This window comes from Gymnoscopelus braueri (genome assembly GCF_963280865.1).
Source record: "Gymnoscopelus braueri genome assembly, chromosome: 21".
Taxonomy (NCBI): domain Eukaryota; kingdom Metazoa; phylum Chordata; class Actinopteri; order Myctophiformes; family Myctophidae; genus Gymnoscopelus; species Gymnoscopelus braueri.
The window spans coordinates 36,191,822-36,209,831 of NC_137623.1; the positions used below are offsets into that span (position 1 = coordinate 36,191,822).

Consider the following 18,010-nt stretch of genomic DNA (forward strand, 5'->3'; position numbering starts at 1 on the left):
ATTTGCCTCTGAGATGTACTGGAGTAGAACAGTAAAAGTACTGAAAACTGAAAATACTCCAGTAAAGTCAAAATAACTCAAAATTGTACAGTACTAGAATTTGATAAATGTACTTAGTTACTTTACACCACTGGAAACGGCAAAACAGTAATCTGAGTTCCCAGAAGTTTTCGCCCGCTCTCATACAAACGGGAGGGGCGAAGGAACAGTGACCTCTGGAGTCGCATGATGCGGTAGGTCACACATATTGATGTGACCAGTATGGTGGTTAGGCAGTACATAACCAGTGCTTGTGCTACAGTAGTAGTGTATGTAATGTAGAGTAGGTAGCATAAAGCAATGGTAGTACACTGTAGGGTTTCTCACAAAAGAAGCAACCTTTCTAGGCATAAAGGGTAAGTGACTCTGTGCCGTAAACTTAATTAAATCAGTATATGTGGTCCGTTAGATCTACGATACACGCTGTTCTTTCATCACGTTGGATAACCTTCAGTAGCTCTGGTGGTCCAGAGCGTTAGCGAGTTCTCTCTAACGCTCTGCCAGGCGCGCTGCTATTCTCATAGACCGAAAATTCCACTACTGTGCGAGGTCTCCAACTTTAGTCAAAAATAAACAAAACTATTTCGCTATTCACCGAATCAAAGGCAGTTTTGTGTTGTTGAAAGACTATTCTCCACGGTGGGAAACGTCTCAGGACCCCACCTTCTCTGTATAATACACTTTTTGGGCAGTAAATATAATATGTCCGCCAGGCGGAAATTATTTAAATGACTCACCTGCGCCCTCTACAGATCTGGCTAATGTAAATTACCATTGACCAGATCTGTAGAGGGCGCAGTGGAGCAAATACAATCATTTCCATCTGGCCCAAAAAGTGTATTATACAGAGAAGATGGGGTGCTGAGAGGCTCCCCACTCTGGAGAATATACTTTCAACAACACAAAACAACCTTTGTTTTGATAAGTAGCGAAATCGTTTCCTTTATTTTTAAAGGACAGAGCGTTAGAGAGAACGCGCTAACGCTCTGGACCAGAGCTAAACATTCAGTAGCCTACCAAGGCACATCTTCCACTAATTAGCCTACTTCTGAATAGGCTGGGAATTGCAAAGGTATGAATACATGCATACCTATTATTATCATCTGCATTGTGTCATTAGCCTCGATTCAGCCATGGCAGTTATTTTAAACTACTGTCTTCGTTTAGCCCGATGCATTTGCTAACGTCAATGAAGGTCAGTGGTGGGAAAGAATACTCACATTTTGTACTTAAAGGTTAACACTGGGTAACTTTGATCCTATATGTAATATTTATATTGCATTTCTTCCCTCTATAAGCCACAGTATAATTATGCTGGAGGGTTTCCCTGCAGAAACACACTCTGGCTGTATTTTGGTTTTGTTACACTGTTTATGTTGACATTCATCCCTTGCAGGGATGCAAAATAATTAAAGTACCATAAGTAGAAGTACTCATTATGCCGAATGTCCCATTTCAAGTTTTCTAAATGTATAAAAATCTTTTGAAAATAGAAGATCTACAGCTCACATGTACGTGTCGTGTTGTGAGCTTGTAGATCTGCTATTTTCAAATAGCCACTAAATAAATAGAGCTGAAGTGGTTAATGTATGTTTAGTAACACAAAATAAAAATCTACAGACGGAGTAACTAAAGTTTTCAAATAATTGTAGTGGAGTGAAAGTACAATATTTGCTTCTGAGATGTATGTGGAGTAAAAGTATTGAATATTGGAAATACTCCACTGAAGTCAAAATGCCTCAAAATTCTACTTAAGTACTTATGTACTTAGTTACTTTACACCATTGTTAATATGCCATTAATTTGCAGTATACTCCCATAACTACTGGGGGAGGGTTGGACTGTCAGCTTCACATTTATGTCTATGCTTGATCTGAGTATATTAATTTGCATTTCACTTATACATTGGGTTTAGCACATGTACAGTAATGTCACACAATAAATTGTGAACGGCAGACAAAGTAGTATTTGTTTCATTGTATTGATGAGCACCAACTTGCCTATTATAATAACCAAAGCATAAGGACAATCTGTTAAAATTCAAGTTATGTGCATGGTGAAACCTTTTATGTGAAGTGTTGATGAAGGCTTCACTTGTGGACAAAGATGTTTGCTATCTAGCTAAGCTGATAAGCAATGTTCACACATTTAGAAATTTGGGACAAGCCTTTATCAACATTTTCGGTGTGAAAGTTGTTTCTGACAGGCTGTGGTGTAAAGTAACTAAGTACATTTACTCAAGTACTGTACTTAAGTACATTTTTGAGGTATTTTTTACTTTATTGGAGTGTTTCCAGTTTTCAGTACTTTCACTTCTACTACATCTCAGAGGCAAATATTGTACTTTTACTCCACTACAATTATTTCACAGCTTTAGTTACTTAGTAGATTTTGATTATTATTATTACAAAACGTACATTAACCACTTCAACCCACTTCAATATATTTATTAATAAGAACTCTGGGATTAGAAATATAGTATTTTATTTTACTTAAATATATCTATGTGGCCCTGAAATTGAAGTATTTTATTAGTCTTTTATATTGCAATACTTTCCCTTCAGTCAAGGGGATAATTGGCATAGATAGAGTAGATCCCATACATTGGATGGACAGCTTGTGCCCGATAGGCTAGTCCCACTCTGCCCGACATGTACTGTATGTATCCCATAGCCTGAAGGGACGGTTTATTTGAGGTTATCAATTCACAGAAATAACATATTGTTGACGGATTGGAAAAATATTGGTGGATTGGTTTACTTGGCCTACTGGCAGTGTGCACAAGAAATGTGACGAGGATTGCTGTTGTGGTTTACATGGTTAGCCGCAGACAAACAAACAGTAACACACAGACAAAACACAAATAAACATGGGGACAAAAACAGGATCTCCGGCTCTGCCTTCAGACTGGCATCGATAATTAACAGACTTAATTCAGGCATTGAAGCTTGAGGTACAGTGTAATACTGTGTATGTATATATATATATATTATAGAAAAATATTAAAAAAAAATCATACCTCACTGGTACGTGAAGTATGAGGCATGATCTGGACATAACATTTAGCTCAAAATGTATTCCGTTTGGAAATGGACTAGTCTGCAGCGTGAACCTAGAGTCATTCTGTTAGGGAAAAGGCTTGTATTTCACAGTCTATTTTTAACCTTTTTTTTGTGAACCTAGATATTTTGGTTTTAGTGATTGCTGCCATTTGTTTCAAAAAGCTTTATACCCTGTATAACATGTATGTAATGACGCAATGTGACATAGCTCTGTTTAACACAATGTTGTACCCCCTCCAACTGAACATACTTTCCCCATTTTCTAAAACTGTTTTTACGCTGCCATGTCTGCAGGGGCTATTGGGTTGGATTGAGTAGGAGTTAACATTTAAAACAGGGGTCATCAACGTTTTTTTTCCGGCCAAGGACCCCTTAGCTGAGAGAGAGATGAAGCAGGGACCCCCCACTGCATATTGTATAACATTGTGTTGCCGATGAAACCTTTTCATAGATTTCATAGATTGCTTCATAGACTTGTGTAGCGTTGCGTTGGATTGATGTTAATGTGTGTTTTCAGTTAACCAGTTAAACCCTCAATACTTTAAAAACTTGTATTTGGTCTGCTCTTTTCCCCTCTTCACTAAACCTCTTTACCGAAAATAGCAGATCTACAAGCACACCACGCCTAGCGCTGCGAGGCGTGGTGAGCTTGTAGATCTGCTATTTTTGGCTAATGTTCCCCTCAGAAAAGTGATGCTAGGGTAATGTAAAAAAACAGTTCCTATCACACAAAGATTTCCCCCCCCCTTGTAGTAACTCTGAGGACCCCCTAGGGGTCCCAGACTCTGATTTAAAAGATCAAACACAGCCCTTCTAAAAACCTTCTCGAGAGCTATATTTAGAAAATAGCTTTGCTTTAATATCATGATGTAGCCTCACGTACACACGTCACATCATTTTGTTTATATGTGTTGTGTTCAAGCCATGCTATATCAACTACATAGGACCATGATGTATGTTAATTCTATATACTATGCAAAAGCTTTGTACAACTAACTGAACCTTTTAATTCATCCATCTCTGTATGCAGGTCCAAATGGCTAGTAAAAATGCACGAAAAGTTCGAAATGACGACATAAACCCTTGTATTGACGTAAGCCAATTTTCACATACATATATCCCAAAATGCCATCTCAATTTCTGAATGTCTATTGCAACATGAGTAAGATGTTTCAGAAATAAATGAAATTATTACTAATTTTACTGCACTGCTTATCTTTTCTAGGAGACTGATGGGTCTCAGAAATGTATGAATGACAACGATTATGACAAGAGTAAGTGTTCAGCATATTTCCAGAGATACAAGAACTGTAGAAAATATTGGGTGAGTGTCCTATTTTCTTAATCAATATTCATAAAAAAAAGAAATTGGGAAATCTGTTGAAAAAGGTTTTAGAAGGTGATCGTAAACATAAATACTAGAACAACTCAGTATGAGTTTATGATTCCATTTAGAAAATCAATGTCAGTGTCTTTATTGATACAATATAAATGACACTGTAGCAATGCAATTTCTGTAGTCCATATATTGTACAGGGTCGTCTTTGTAATATGTTCTCAAAATGGAACCTATTGAGAACTATGAATACTCCAGAGACAATTTTCAAATCAGTCCTTTCCTCTAGCAGTGGTTCCTCTAGCAGTATTCGACTCTTTTTATGAACTTATATGGGCTTAAAAACACATATTTTAAGTATATATTTGTTTTCTTTTGGATTTTTCTCTTTGAATGCCAAATATGACTAGTTGCATGAACACGGTTTAAGCCGATTAATTAAATTGTTGGCCATAGACACCGGGAGCGTTTATTTATTTATTTATATATCATTTATCATATATAAATATATACATTTTCATTAATTTAAACTGCCTTTTGTGTTATGAGTATGGATCCACACTGAACGTGAATATTACACAGTGATGAAGTGACACATTTATTGTCAAGAAGTCTCCTCCGACTACTCTGACACCAGGAGTTTTGTGTTTGACCCAAAGAGTACTGACTCAGTTTTACCAAGATGGTGAGACAGCTTGTTGTCTATAGCAGTGGAGGGACTATTAACCGGTTTTAACATATTTCATTTATTTATGTCCTTTTTGTACTGGTTTTACTATTAACCACAATTTTAAACATCACAGTTTCATAATCGTAGAGGCTCAGTAACATCAGAGTGTTTCTGTTCTCAGAAAAAGAGGGGCATGGTGCACTACTGCTGATGCAACATGCACTGAAGCAAGTCTCCCAGCAAAACTCCCCTGAACAAATAAAGTTTTGGTTTCTTTTTTGCTCCGGAACCGTAACAACGTTGGTGCGCACTGCACAGCTGCTCGCGACAGCTTAAAATGCCAGCTGGAGGAAGCATGACTGTGTTTACATTCTGAGAGGCGCAAGTCTTAGAGAGCAGTGAGAAACGGCATAGAGATATAGTTTAGTGGGATTAAACATGCACCCCCTGGAAATATATACTTCTAATCAGTGTTTCTAGAATGGAAGAAATGTGTACAAAACGATGAGCTATGTTTTTGTGCCATTTTTATTCAAAGTAGTGCCGCGGCAGCCATCAGCAAAAAATCTATTTTCACTTTATCTCAGCCAATATTGCACTTAACTGAAGTTACTGAACAAATAAGGCATCTAGACCTATTTTGAGGGTCAAGGATCATAATGAAACTGTTCTTAAAGTGATCACATGTACCTGTAACATGCTGGTGTGCGAATGAGTGCTGCCATTACAATATAATCACATTTATGTGCACTGGATAGTGCACATAACATATATGAAAACAAGAAATGATGATCAATTATACAAACAAAATAAACACTAATGACACCAGTGTTGATGGTGCCAATAGTCTCGGCATCTTCCATGACACAGACGTTTGTAACCATGTAACCATGTAACCATGTTAATTGATCATTGATGCCCACCAGCTAAATGTCCTCAGTGGTGGGAAAAGTACTCAAATTGTTTACTTAAGTAAAAGTATCAATACTGCATTGTAGAAATACTCTGTTACAAGTAAGAGGGTGGAAATCAAAATTAACTTGAGTAAAAGTACAAAAGTATTGGTTTCAAAATTTACTTATAGTAAAAAAGCAAAAGTACTCATTATGCAGTATGTCCCATTTCACAAGTTCGTCATGTATTCAAATATTTTGAAAATAGCAGATCTACATGCTCACAACGCGTCGTAAAGCGACGTGTTGTGAGCTTGTACAGTAGATTGGCTATTTTGAAATCACCAAAGTACGTATGGGGCTGAAGTGGTTAATGCATGTTTTGTAATAATGATTAAAATCTAGAAAGCAACTAGTAACTAAAGTTGTCAAATAATTGTAGTGTAGTAAAAGTACAATATGTGTCTCTTAGATGTGGAGTAGAAGTAAAAGTATTGAAAATTGGAAATACTCAAGTCAAAATTGTACTTAAGTACAGGTACTTAGATACTTTACACCACTGCCTGTCATTTCCAGAGAAGGCTGCTGCAGCCATCCCTTTACCAAGGGCATGCAGTACTGATTATCCGTTTCTTGTTCCCCACACCAATGATGAAGTAGGTAGATGTCCTTGCATAGCTGATGTCCTTGCATAGCTCATCGGATTGCACACGCTCATATTGGCCAATTTCAATTTTTCCAGTTTTTCACACCAGGGCCTTCTCATTTTTTATTTGCTCCCACGAAGTTTCCCAGAGGAGTTGGGTTGGAACAAATGGAGAGGTGTTAGTAGACACCTTTTATGAACACATTGGTGAAGAAGGCAATTAAACAATTATTTTGCAGTTGGCAAAAAAAGGTTGGCATAATAATAATTGGTAAAATGGGATTATATTGTAATGGCAGCACTCATTTGCACACCAACGTGCCATAGGTACATGTGATCACTTTGAGTTTCATTGTGATCCTTGGCCCTCAAAACTTGGCGCAGAATAGATGCTCAGTGCCTCTTCACGCTGCTGGTATTTCTAACATAGTGTAAATACAAAGCGTTCCCATTGAAGACAATCCATGCTTCACGCAGGAAGAACTGCCTTGATGGATACAGTCCCTTAGGGCAGCGGTTCTCAAACCTTTCAGGCCACGACCCCCACAAATAATCATATTTGAACAGGGGACCCCCCGAGACAAGCTCTTGGAATTGTTGGAGTTGAGGCATTACATTTTGTTTGACTCGGTTCCACAGATAAATATTGTGAGGCGTGTGAGAGCTTGTAGATAGGCTATTTTCCAAAAAAAAGATTCTTAGGTAATATTTTACAATTTAGCTAATGTTTGACTTTTTTTTTGGTGAGAAAACAATGTTGCACATTAAGCAAATCATTTGGGGATCCCCCTGGAGGTCTCAACCCACAGTTTGAGAACCACTGCCTTAGGGTACATCAGAGGGGAAAAAATAGGAGGTTAAAACATCCGTACAGTGGTTTGAGCTCCCAAACATTGGGACAACAATTTTATTAATGACGTTTCGACCTTATAGATCTTCATCAGGCAAATGTTTACATGCCTTTACATACATACAGTACATCAGAGGAAAGACGGAAACATTACAATAATCAAAAAGAGATGAAATAAAACTATGGATAATGTTGTCCATAAGGGATCAAAATGCTCTTCAGTGTTTTTTTAGATGGATCTCAACTAGTTGTAGGAAGACTGTACAGTTCTTTCAAAATAACTCGGATGACATGAGAAAAACCAAAGTAATGGCAGACTTTTTGGTCCAAAAATAACAACTTAAGATATCATCATCGTTAACCACTTGACATTTTTATTTTGATGAAAGGGAGAACAGCAGTTCATTCTTCTCTACTATAGGTTCATATTTAAATGGAAAAAATATGAACATCACAGTGTTGAATTGTAGTAGTGGCGTTTGTCACAAGATGTTCTTTAAATCACAAGATGTTCTTTAAATCCTGTCACCTCTATAGTCTCTCGAAACAGACTGTTGCCTCACACAATTTTGTAGAGCATTTGTTGCAAGCAATATTTTTTTGTGTGTTCCCTTGCTCAAGCAGCAGGGGTGTGGAGTGCTGTACTTTTAAATCCAATGGCAATAACCTCTTTGTGTTTGTGTCCATGTAGCATGAAATAATGGTGGACAGAAGAAGAAATGGTGTAAAACCAGATATGCCCACTGCAGAGGAAAGGAAGGAGATGCTTTCTGCTATTGGAGGGAAGCCATACTGAAGAGTCTACAGTGGACACAATGATCCAAAATGACACTCTCATTGAGGACTGGCAAGGCCAGGACTCAGGAGAAATTTAAAAAAAGTCGCCAAACTATGGCGCCTCTACAACATTGCAATACCTCTTGTATTTATACGCTGCACTACCAGGAGTTGTCTTGTGCTGATGAAGGCTGTGGATAGCCGAAACGTCTGTCATATTGTCTATGTGTGGCATATAGAACAATAAAATATGGACTTTTATTTCTGAGTGCGACCCTCCATGTTTTGATTTGTTATTAGTCATTTGGGTAACGCACCAGAGTGGTCAGAGACTGCATTGGTAGAGTTAAGGAATTGTCTTGCCCAAATAAAACCCAGTTCCTGCAATGCCTGCAATTTACGATTTGAATTCTTTAGGTTTGATCACATCAGCTGAAAACATGGGCTAATCAAAGACCCTTAAGTGCAATGTTTTTTGGAGTGAAATAACTCCAACAAACACTCTGCCATGCACATTCTCTGTTCTCCTACCTTGTGTGACTGATTGTGTATGACATAGTGACCATGCCTGTGTGTGTATGAGGAGAGGGCTTGTCAGCATTAGATGCACATTCAGTTTCATTAAAAAAAAGAGATAATATAATAACGTTAAATAAACCTTTTAGTATTTTAATGTGGGGTATCGATACACCCATTCCTAACATTAATCTCTTTTGGATACAGTCACATGACTGTACTTGACCGTTAAAGAGCACGATGTGTGAATGGCTCTTCCCTGCCTATACCGGCAATTTATGTAAAATATCTTACCTGACAATATGCTGGTATTCCAGTGGAAACAGAGCTTTAGCAGACACCTATGCACTGTACTGTACATTCCACTGCCTTTAAGTCCTTTCTTTGAAACCTTTATTTTATTGGTAAGTCATGCTCAATAGATTCTACTTTATGTATATTTTTGTGTGCATATTTGAGTATTGCTGTCTGTGTGAAACAAAACTGAACACAATTTAAGAAAACGTTTCTGCTCTGGATGGAGTTCCTTTACAGCTAGTAGTGAATAATTGGGGTAGTGTACTTTTACATTTGCAGGACATGATGGTCTCATGCTAACCATTTTTGCCACTTGATATGAAGTTATTAATCTAGAATGCTATATTTTTGTTTTTACATTTTTCTTGACAGTCCTACAGTAAAGGCACTCCATGTTGGCCAAATTGTATTATTTACATGTATTATTTTTTGTCTCTGTTTACAATTTCATTAAGAGCATCCAGGTGTCTTGAGATGAATAATGTCCAGTGGTTGGCTGGCCAGGAATCACTTTTCCCATAACAGAACATTGGACAAGGTGAAAGGCCTGCAGAGTTGTGACATCACTGTAAGGTTTTTCCATCCTGGTTCTTGCAGGATGATTTTACCCTGTTCTTTGAAAAATAATTGGTTTGGACAGGACAGCCATTTGGAAAAGAAAGAAAACACTGTCCCCAAATGTATTCTTTTTGGACATGTCTGAGATTCAGCTGAGCTTGTACATTTTTATTAAGGACCCCCAAATAAATATGATTTGGCTGCGGACCCCCATCTGAAAAGTTTTTTTTCCAGGGGCCCTTTTTAGAGAATGTTTCAAAATTGTAAAAGAAAAAATCACATTGTGAGCTTGTATGTATTTGGGGACCCCCTGGAACCCCCTCAAGGACCTCTGAGGGTCCCCGGACCCCACTTTGAGAACCACCAGTTCTAAAAATGACAGTTCATTTTTACAATCTGATTGGTGTTTTTAAACTATACTTAGCCAGTCTAGTTCCAAGACTAGTACAACCATCATGTGAGATTAGATCGTTTACAGCAGTATGCAGTAGGCATGATGGCAGCTGTCTACAAAGGGAGACAGGATAGGTGGGCACTAGTAGGGACATCTGGGCACCTCGATGTAAAATTGGCTTTTTTTGTCCATAATGTTAAAAAATTTAATATTTGAAAAATAGTCTTAAGTAATGCAAAGTATACATGATGTGAACATGCACGGTACATCATTATCAGACTTAATTTTATCCTTCAACTTCTTGTTGATGCCCCAAAATGACAATTGTAGAAATATTAGACCTTCATTTGTCGAATGTTTAAGCATGTTCTAATCATATATACTTCACTTAACTTTAACATTTTGGGGAAAAAATAACACCGAAGTGCCCACTGTTAGGCTACTTGGTGCCCACCTATCCTGCTACCCTACAAAGCGACCTGCTGGCTTTATAATACCGCCACCATGTGGTGGGTAGAGGGATCACTACCAGCAGCACTCACGGAAATGCATGCACCCCGCCCTCAACTCTATGATCCCGCCCCCAACTCTATGACCCTATGACCCCACCCGGTAAGAATTGGCTCTAATATCACACTAAAAGTATCATGATTTAACTTTAGCTGTATGCTACTGGAGTTTGGAATGGAAGCTAACATGCAGCATGTAACATGAACCTTCTCTGGTAGCATGATAATTTTTAGCCTCAAAAGTGTTATGTTAAACATTCTCCCTGTTTATAAGATAATTGCAATGTTTGTTTCACTACACTACAGGTAGGCTTTATGGTGAGTGTTTGTCCAATTAACACAGTTGATATCAGCTGTTGTTAGAATGATTCTCTGGTACAATGCCATGACTTCATTATACAGAATGTCCCATTTCACAAGTTTTCAAATGTATAAAATGTATAAAAATCTACAAGCTCACAATCGCGATGCATTGTGAGCTTGTAGATTGGCTATTTTTTTTGTGAGCTTGTATATCAGCTATTTTCAAATGGCCGAAATGTAAATGGAGCTGAAGTGGTTACTGTATGTTTTGTAATGATAATCAAAATCTACAAAGTAACTAATATTGTAGTGGCGTAGGCCTAAAAGGTAGGCCTACAGTACTTGCCTCTGAGTGTAGTGGAGTAGAAGAAAAAGTATGGGAATTTGGACATACTCAGGTAAAGTAGCCTACTTTTACCCATTTCTATTACATTTATACAGTGTAGGTACATGCAGGCTAAATGGCTACTAGCCTACTGAATTTGTAGCCTACTTCTGAACTCTAGGCACCATTTCTGTTTTTTTTATATTTTATTTTATATTTACATTTATTTAAAAATAATACATTTGGGGGCCAAATGTATTATATTTTAATGACTTAATTTCAAAGCCCAATATTTCTACAATTGTTACAAATTGATGCACCAAACCTGTGGATAACATTTATTTTGGCCATAAACTAGAAGTTGAAGGGAACATTTTAGTCTGATAATGATGTAAGTGCATGTTCAAATCATGTATATGCCTACTACCTGCCTCTTTCTGACCATTTTGGTTAATAATTAACATTGAGGTGCCCACTATGTTTAGGTGCCCACTCGACCTGTATCCATGTGTACAACACAACATGCACTGCAGCCTATTCTTTAACATGATAGGCTAATAAGGCTATTATAGCCTACACTGTATATATACCATAGAATATGTGTCTTTCTATCTTTTGCAACACTGTTATTTGCATCTTTGGGCAGCAGCATCTTTGAGTCTCCATTCTCATACCAGTTAAATCTCCACAAACTGCAGCAATACATCTGCCAGGTACAGCAATACTTATTCTTTCAAATGTTTTTGTCTTATGTTTGTTTGTTTGTTTGCATGTACCGTATAGTTTTTCCTAGGATGTTCATGTATGCCTTAAAGGTCCTTGCACACTGGTGCGTCTTTTCGTTGCGTTTTTTTTACAACAATGAAAAAAATTGAAAAAACAATGAAAAAAAATAAAACGCAACGAAAAGACGCACCAGTGTGCAAGGACCTTAACTCAGTGGTTCTCAACCTGTGGGTCGAGACCCTCAGGGAGGTTTTGGGGGGCCATTGTGAAAATAGCCGATTTACAAGCTCACAACGCCTTGCAACGCAAAGCGTCGTAAGCTTGTAGATCGGCTATTTATCTGTGGAACCGAGTCAAACTAAATGTAATGCCACAACTCCTACATTTTAGGGTTCCAAATATGATTATTTTTGGGGGGTCATGGCCTGAAAAGGTTGAGAACTACTGCCATAACCATTAAGACCGGGAATGCATCTGTGTCATTTTAGATTTTTAGCTATAACCATTATTTTATACTTTGGCTATTCAAAAATATCAGATATACAGTACAAGCTCAGCGCGGCACCGAGTGCTGCGCTATGAGCTTGTAGATCTGCTATTTTGTTCTGGGGAGGTCCCTGAACAAAACATGTTCATGTCATGGACCCCCAAACTTTTATGTTTTTGGCCACCGACCCCCATCTCAAAATATTTTGTTCCAATCCAGGGACCCCCTGGAACAAATGTTCAAGATAAATAAAAATAAATAGCAGATCTACAAGCTCGTAGCGCCGCACCGATATCTGCTATTTTTGAATAGCCCAAAGTATAAAATAATGGTTATAGCTAAAATCCAAAATGACACAGATACGTTCCCAGATTGAATGGGTTAACTAATGTTTAATCTATGATTTGACCCCTGTAGTAAGACCCTGCCATTGCCTGCTCTCAACTTTAACTATGGATGCCTTTATTGATCTCTGCCATTCACTTGGGTAGGTTAAACGCTTAAAGTAATTGCTTGGATGCGTTCCTCTGTTGAACTCAACATTTATTTAACCACATGAAAGCGTCTCTGTTCCGAGATGGGGGGGGGGGGGACATTCAGTGAAAATAGCAGATCTGACTTTGAAGACCGGCTGTTTTCACCAAGAGATTTTGTGTAGAGGGAAAAAAAAGCAGAGGGGCAAGGATAGACCCCTGCAGGATCCTGGTCAACAAAGTGTGCAGGGTTTAAGTCAGTTAAACCCTGTAGGATCAGGATTGTTGACCTTTTTAACTAAATGGCTAACATTTATACTCTAACACAACATATAACTTACATCGGTGGTTCTCAAACCTTTTCATAGTGGCTAACATGTACAATACTCTAACACAACATATAAAACTTACATCGGTGGTTCTATTTGGCCGCAGACCCCCATGAAAAGACTTTGTGACGGGGATCCCCAGAAGAGAGGATTTATGTTTTATGTTTTCCAATCATTTTTTATATTTTCACGGAACTTTTCATAAATAGCAGATGTACAAGCTTGTAGATCTGCTATTTTTGAATAGCCAACGTATATGTGGATAACGTGGTTAAAATTATTGTGATGCTGCATTAGCTAGTTTTGCTGGGGACCCCCTGGAAACCCCCCAAGGACCCCTGGGGGTCCCTTGCTGGACCCCACGTTGAGAACCACTGGTTTAAGTTGTTAACATGTATTACACTAACACAACATATGGCGAATGGTCGTGGAGAAAGTTGACTCCACAGCCTTGAATATGGGAAATGTGGGGGCGGGGTGGATTTAGCTGTGATTTAGCTGTTCCAACACAGATTTCCAAAATGTATTAATTTATGAGAATCCGCATTATAACATAGGTACTAGTAGTACTACTGATTTTCACTATTTGATTTTCCAGCATTTAAAGTTTTCTCTAATTTGTCATACGATAATAGCAAAATTAGCAGATCTACAACATCACATGCGCTGTGATGCGAGGAATTGTGAGGATGTGATTTAGATTTTCCCTTTTTTGTTGATTTAAAAATATATATTTTTATATATATATATATTTTTATATATTATGTTTCAGATTACCTGTGTGGATAGCATCGGTGCTCCATGCTGCCAGCCGTCTGAGGACTGACCATGCCTGTCGCAAGAAAGCCTACAGAATCATCCAGCGGAAGCTGGTCAGTAATATCCAATAACTTTCATTACAGATGTAAATCTGTGCTTTTCCATAAATGTTATGTTGGTGAGAGAGTAAGAGGGATGCATGATGAGACACTGATGATGATGATGATAATGTGCTTTATTTATTGACTGACTTATAATACTGCCATTAACCACATAGCATCCCTAATATAGTCATGCCATAATAGGTAAACATTTGGCAAAATAGGCAAACATTTGGTGAAAATGGCAAATCTGCAAGCTTGTAGATAAACCCCTTTTTTCGCTCTACACCAAATCTCTTTACTCAAAATTGCTGATTTCATCTTTACATCTGCTGTTGTAACCAAATGTTTGCCAATTTCCGCCAAATGTTCAGTTTTATGACATACACAGAATAGGAACTCTAGAGTTCATGTGATTAACCACTTAAGCCCTATATATTTAATCGTAGGGCGAATAGCAAAAATAGCCAATGTACAATTTCTTGTACTGTGTAGATCTTCAGCTGGTTTGAAACCAGTATGACTGCTCCTCCCTTACAATAAGGACTGTGATTCTCATTGTGTTATAGGTGCTTCGCAGCGTTGGTGTCACGGAGGGGCGCACTGGCCAGCCCACATATGTTTACCCTGCAGAGTTGAAGGAGTTGATCCGCTCTGCATTCCCAGATGATCTGTGCGACTACCCTGATCCCTGCCATGAACAGGTCAGCATGGGCTTACGACACATCAAAGTTGATGATGTTTTGTCAGACAGACAGACAGACAGACAGACAGACAGACAGACGAAGGAAGAAAGAAAAGATTACAATACCCTGCCACACATGTATAATTACTGTATATGTATGCAGAGCTAATTAGGACAATATATTTGACAGTCTAAGGAGTCACTTTATAACAGTTTTAACTGAGCGTCTTTGTTTTTATTAGGGGTGCCAGGTAGACTACAGTATATCTACCAGATACATTTCTCCTTCTTTTATAGTGAGCTCATCCTCATCTATTTAAAATTATGAAAGGTTTGATAACCACAGGTTTTAAACCACCTACAATTCAGAGCTTTTTCTTTCCCCATAGCGATGTATAACTGTCATTTGTCTTGCCTATTCATGTCATGATGTTCACACATGGCTGTATCTCTGCTTCCAGGTGGCGTATGTCACTATGGAGGACCTGCATGGAGTCAATTGAGTGCACAGTTTTGCACACTACCACATTGTGTGTATGCATGCCAAACGGTGTACAGTGCACGTCATACAAATTACAGTGATGGACCAGTGTGTGAGTTCCCAGTGTTCCATAAAGACGTGTTATTTTTTTTTTTTTTCTTTATTCTGTTCTGCTATGTAGCATTTGACAAAAGTCACGTCAAGTCCTTTATTGTGACTTGCTTATATGCTGTGATACAGCGGGTAACGCTGTACTGAAGCTCTCAAACAGAGCATCCATTTGTTCTGTCCTAGTGCAGTGGTTCTCAACCTTTTCAGGCCGCGACCCCCCAAAAGGATCACATTTAACTTGGGACATGGCATGAGGCATTGCATTTTGTTTGACTCGGTTGCACAGATAGATATTGTGAAAATAGCCCAAAGCTCACAACGCCTCATTTTTGCCAGTTCTTATAGGTTTGGTTTGTAGATTACTTTTAACACAGTAATGTTTTTTGTAATAATTATTTTTAGATATTGAAAAGGTCTTAAAAGTCCTTCACTGTCATCTAGGGACCCCCCCCCCAAAAAAAATCATGTGGGAACCCCCCTGGGGATCCCTACCCACAGGTTGAGAACCGCTGTCCTAGCGCATGTGCAGTCACCTCTGAATGATAACACTTTACTGATAGCATGTGACCTTCACTAGATGTAGAACATGATGTAGCTATGTTTCATTAGGTACAAAAGTCTGTTTTTCTCCTCCATAGTTTTCTTCTGTTTCCAACCAGTGTTCCCCATGGGCTGCACTAAATATCTTCGTTGAATGACCAGTATAAAAGCTCACAACATGTGGTGTTGTTGTCTGTTCGCCCCATGCAAGGGTTTAAGTGGATAATGTCCATAGAAATGATGGCTCATCGAAGGTAATACTCAATAGCAACAGAGAAAGTCTCCACGTCCCAGTATGCTGTATTGCTCCCCCCCAGTAACAATACCGATGTAAACTGCATTCTTCCAGTCAACTTGAACTTTTCCTTGAAGGCACAGCTCTCTATTCCTCTTTCGATCATCTTCTGCTTGTCACTTTCGTTGGGCCTCAGCAGCACATCCATAATAGAGGCGTTTAGGTCTTTAGGTTTATTATTATTTTATTTTATTATTTACCTTTAGCCGATAAGATGTTCCGAGAGTATGCCATACAGAAAATGTTGGCTACAAACGCTCAAACTAGTCGAGGCTGAGCCCTGTAAGTCAGAGACAGGAGCATTTCCAGCATCTATGGCTGCAGCGATGTTTTCAAATCTATAGATGTGTTTCTGAAAAACGGTTTTCGTTTCATTGTTGCGTTTGAGACACTTAAGCCTGATTTGTGATTTACGCTTAGTTGTGCACCAGTGTCATGGCTTGTCCATGACACAGCCGCGCATGTAGATCTGCTATTTTCAACGTGTGGCACTGACGCACAACTAAGTATAAATCAGGCTTTAAGTTTCCCAAACATACAGTAGTAGTACATGAGCAAAAGCCATAGTTCATAGTTTCAAATGATGCACTGGTATTTTTACGTGTTAGGTTGAACATATGTTTTCAGTAAATCTACTGTGAGTGAAAAATGTCTCTCTTTTTTTGCAATGCCGGTGGTCAGTTTAAGTTGTAAATAAAATGTTAAATAATTACAGTCCTTTGTCTTTGTATTGGTATCAGATGACCAATGCGGTAGTCATTTAGGATAGACTGTACAGTAATGAAAACCTCCCATGAATGAATTGTAGATGGAAAAAAAACATCCTGTTCTTTTCCAAACTTGTTGCATCTCAGTGCATCTCTAGAATTTCACTCAACCAGGTTAATGTAGTGAGACAGCATGCAGCACAAAGTTGGAATAATCATCAACCAAACCAGGGTCTGAATGATCAGTATACATCCCCATACAGTACAGTACAGTACAGCAGTGGTTCTCAAACTTTTTCATATCAAAGACCCCCAAATTGACACTTATCAGCCCGCGGACCCCCATTTGAAAAGATATGTCAGGGACCCCCATAAGAGAAGATTTTTACGGCTCTACCAGGGATTTTCAAATATTTTAATTTCAAGGACCCCCAGTTTCACATGCATTAGGCTACGGACCCCCATTTAATGGCATTTCTATCTCTGGGACCCCAATTTATATTGTAAAATCTACGTCAATTTAACTCTGAGAGTGTACAAATGGAACCAAATGGTCCATTTGGTTCCATTTGTACACTCTCAGAGTTACAGACCCATAAGGTTCAATTAAGTTCCTAACTATCTATCATATGGGGACCCCCTGGAACTCCCTATAGGACCCCACTTTGAGAACCAATGCAGTACAGAGTGGTTCAGTGCAATGCAGAGTGATACAGTGCAGTATATTTTGCCAACCTTTTCTCTGTCATCAGCCTTTTTCGCAATTGTTGAGACTTTTGGATATATATATATATTTTTAAATGTTGATAAAATGTTGTAAAGCCGAACGCTCAGGTGGCGCAGTGCTAAAGTGCCTGGCCACCAGCGCAGAGGTTGTGGGTTCAAATCCACCTTGGTGCATCCGGCTTTGTCGAGCATCTTCATGAACACAATTGGCCCGTGTTTGGGGGAGGGAAGCCAGGCAGGGAGGTTGATAATTGTCATTGCATGTACTGTAATCCTACAGGCTGGGGTGGCACCCGTCAGCGGGGAGTGTTGGGCGGGAGGAGTTGGACGAAGGCTCAGTCTACGTCCTCCCGGTGGGGGCTCCTCACTGGTAGGTGAGTCAGTAGGATACAACAGCAGTGACAACGCAGAAAGG

At 38.7% G+C, this 18,010-nt stretch overlaps 1 protein-coding gene across 1 annotated transcript; it reads left to right on the plus strand.

Annotated features, from left to right (window-relative positions):
- Nucleotides 1-265: 265 nt before the first annotated feature.
- chchd7 (coiled-coil-helix-coiled-coil-helix domain containing 7) lies at nt 266-8,851 on the plus strand. Its single transcript, XM_080418488.1, has 4 exons — nt 266-395; nt 4,132-4,194; nt 4,327-4,425; nt 8,188-8,851. The coding sequence occupies exons 2-4, from the start codon at nt 4,138-4,140 to the stop codon at nt 8,290-8,292; spliced, it is 261 nt and encodes an 86-aa protein (XP_080274614.1). The 5' UTR covers nt 266-395; nt 4,132-4,137; the 3' UTR covers nt 8,293-8,851.
- The last annotated feature ends 9,159 nt before the right edge of the window (nt 8,852-18,010 follow it).

Excerpts from the sequence above, each read along its gene's own strand:
- chchd7 (XM_080418488.1), top strand. The coding sequence starts at position 4,138 with ATGGCTAGTAAAAATGCACGAAAAGTTCGAAATGACGACATAAACCCT. Across the intron at positions 4,195-4,326 it reads ACATAAACCCTTGTATTGAC|GAGACTGATGGGTCTCAGAA; the intron begins GTAAGCCAATTT and ends TATCTTTTCTAG. Across the intron at positions 4,426-8,187 it reads AGAACTGTAGAAAATATTGG|CATGAAATAATGGTGGACAG; the intron begins GTGAGTGTCCTA and ends GTGTCCATGTAG.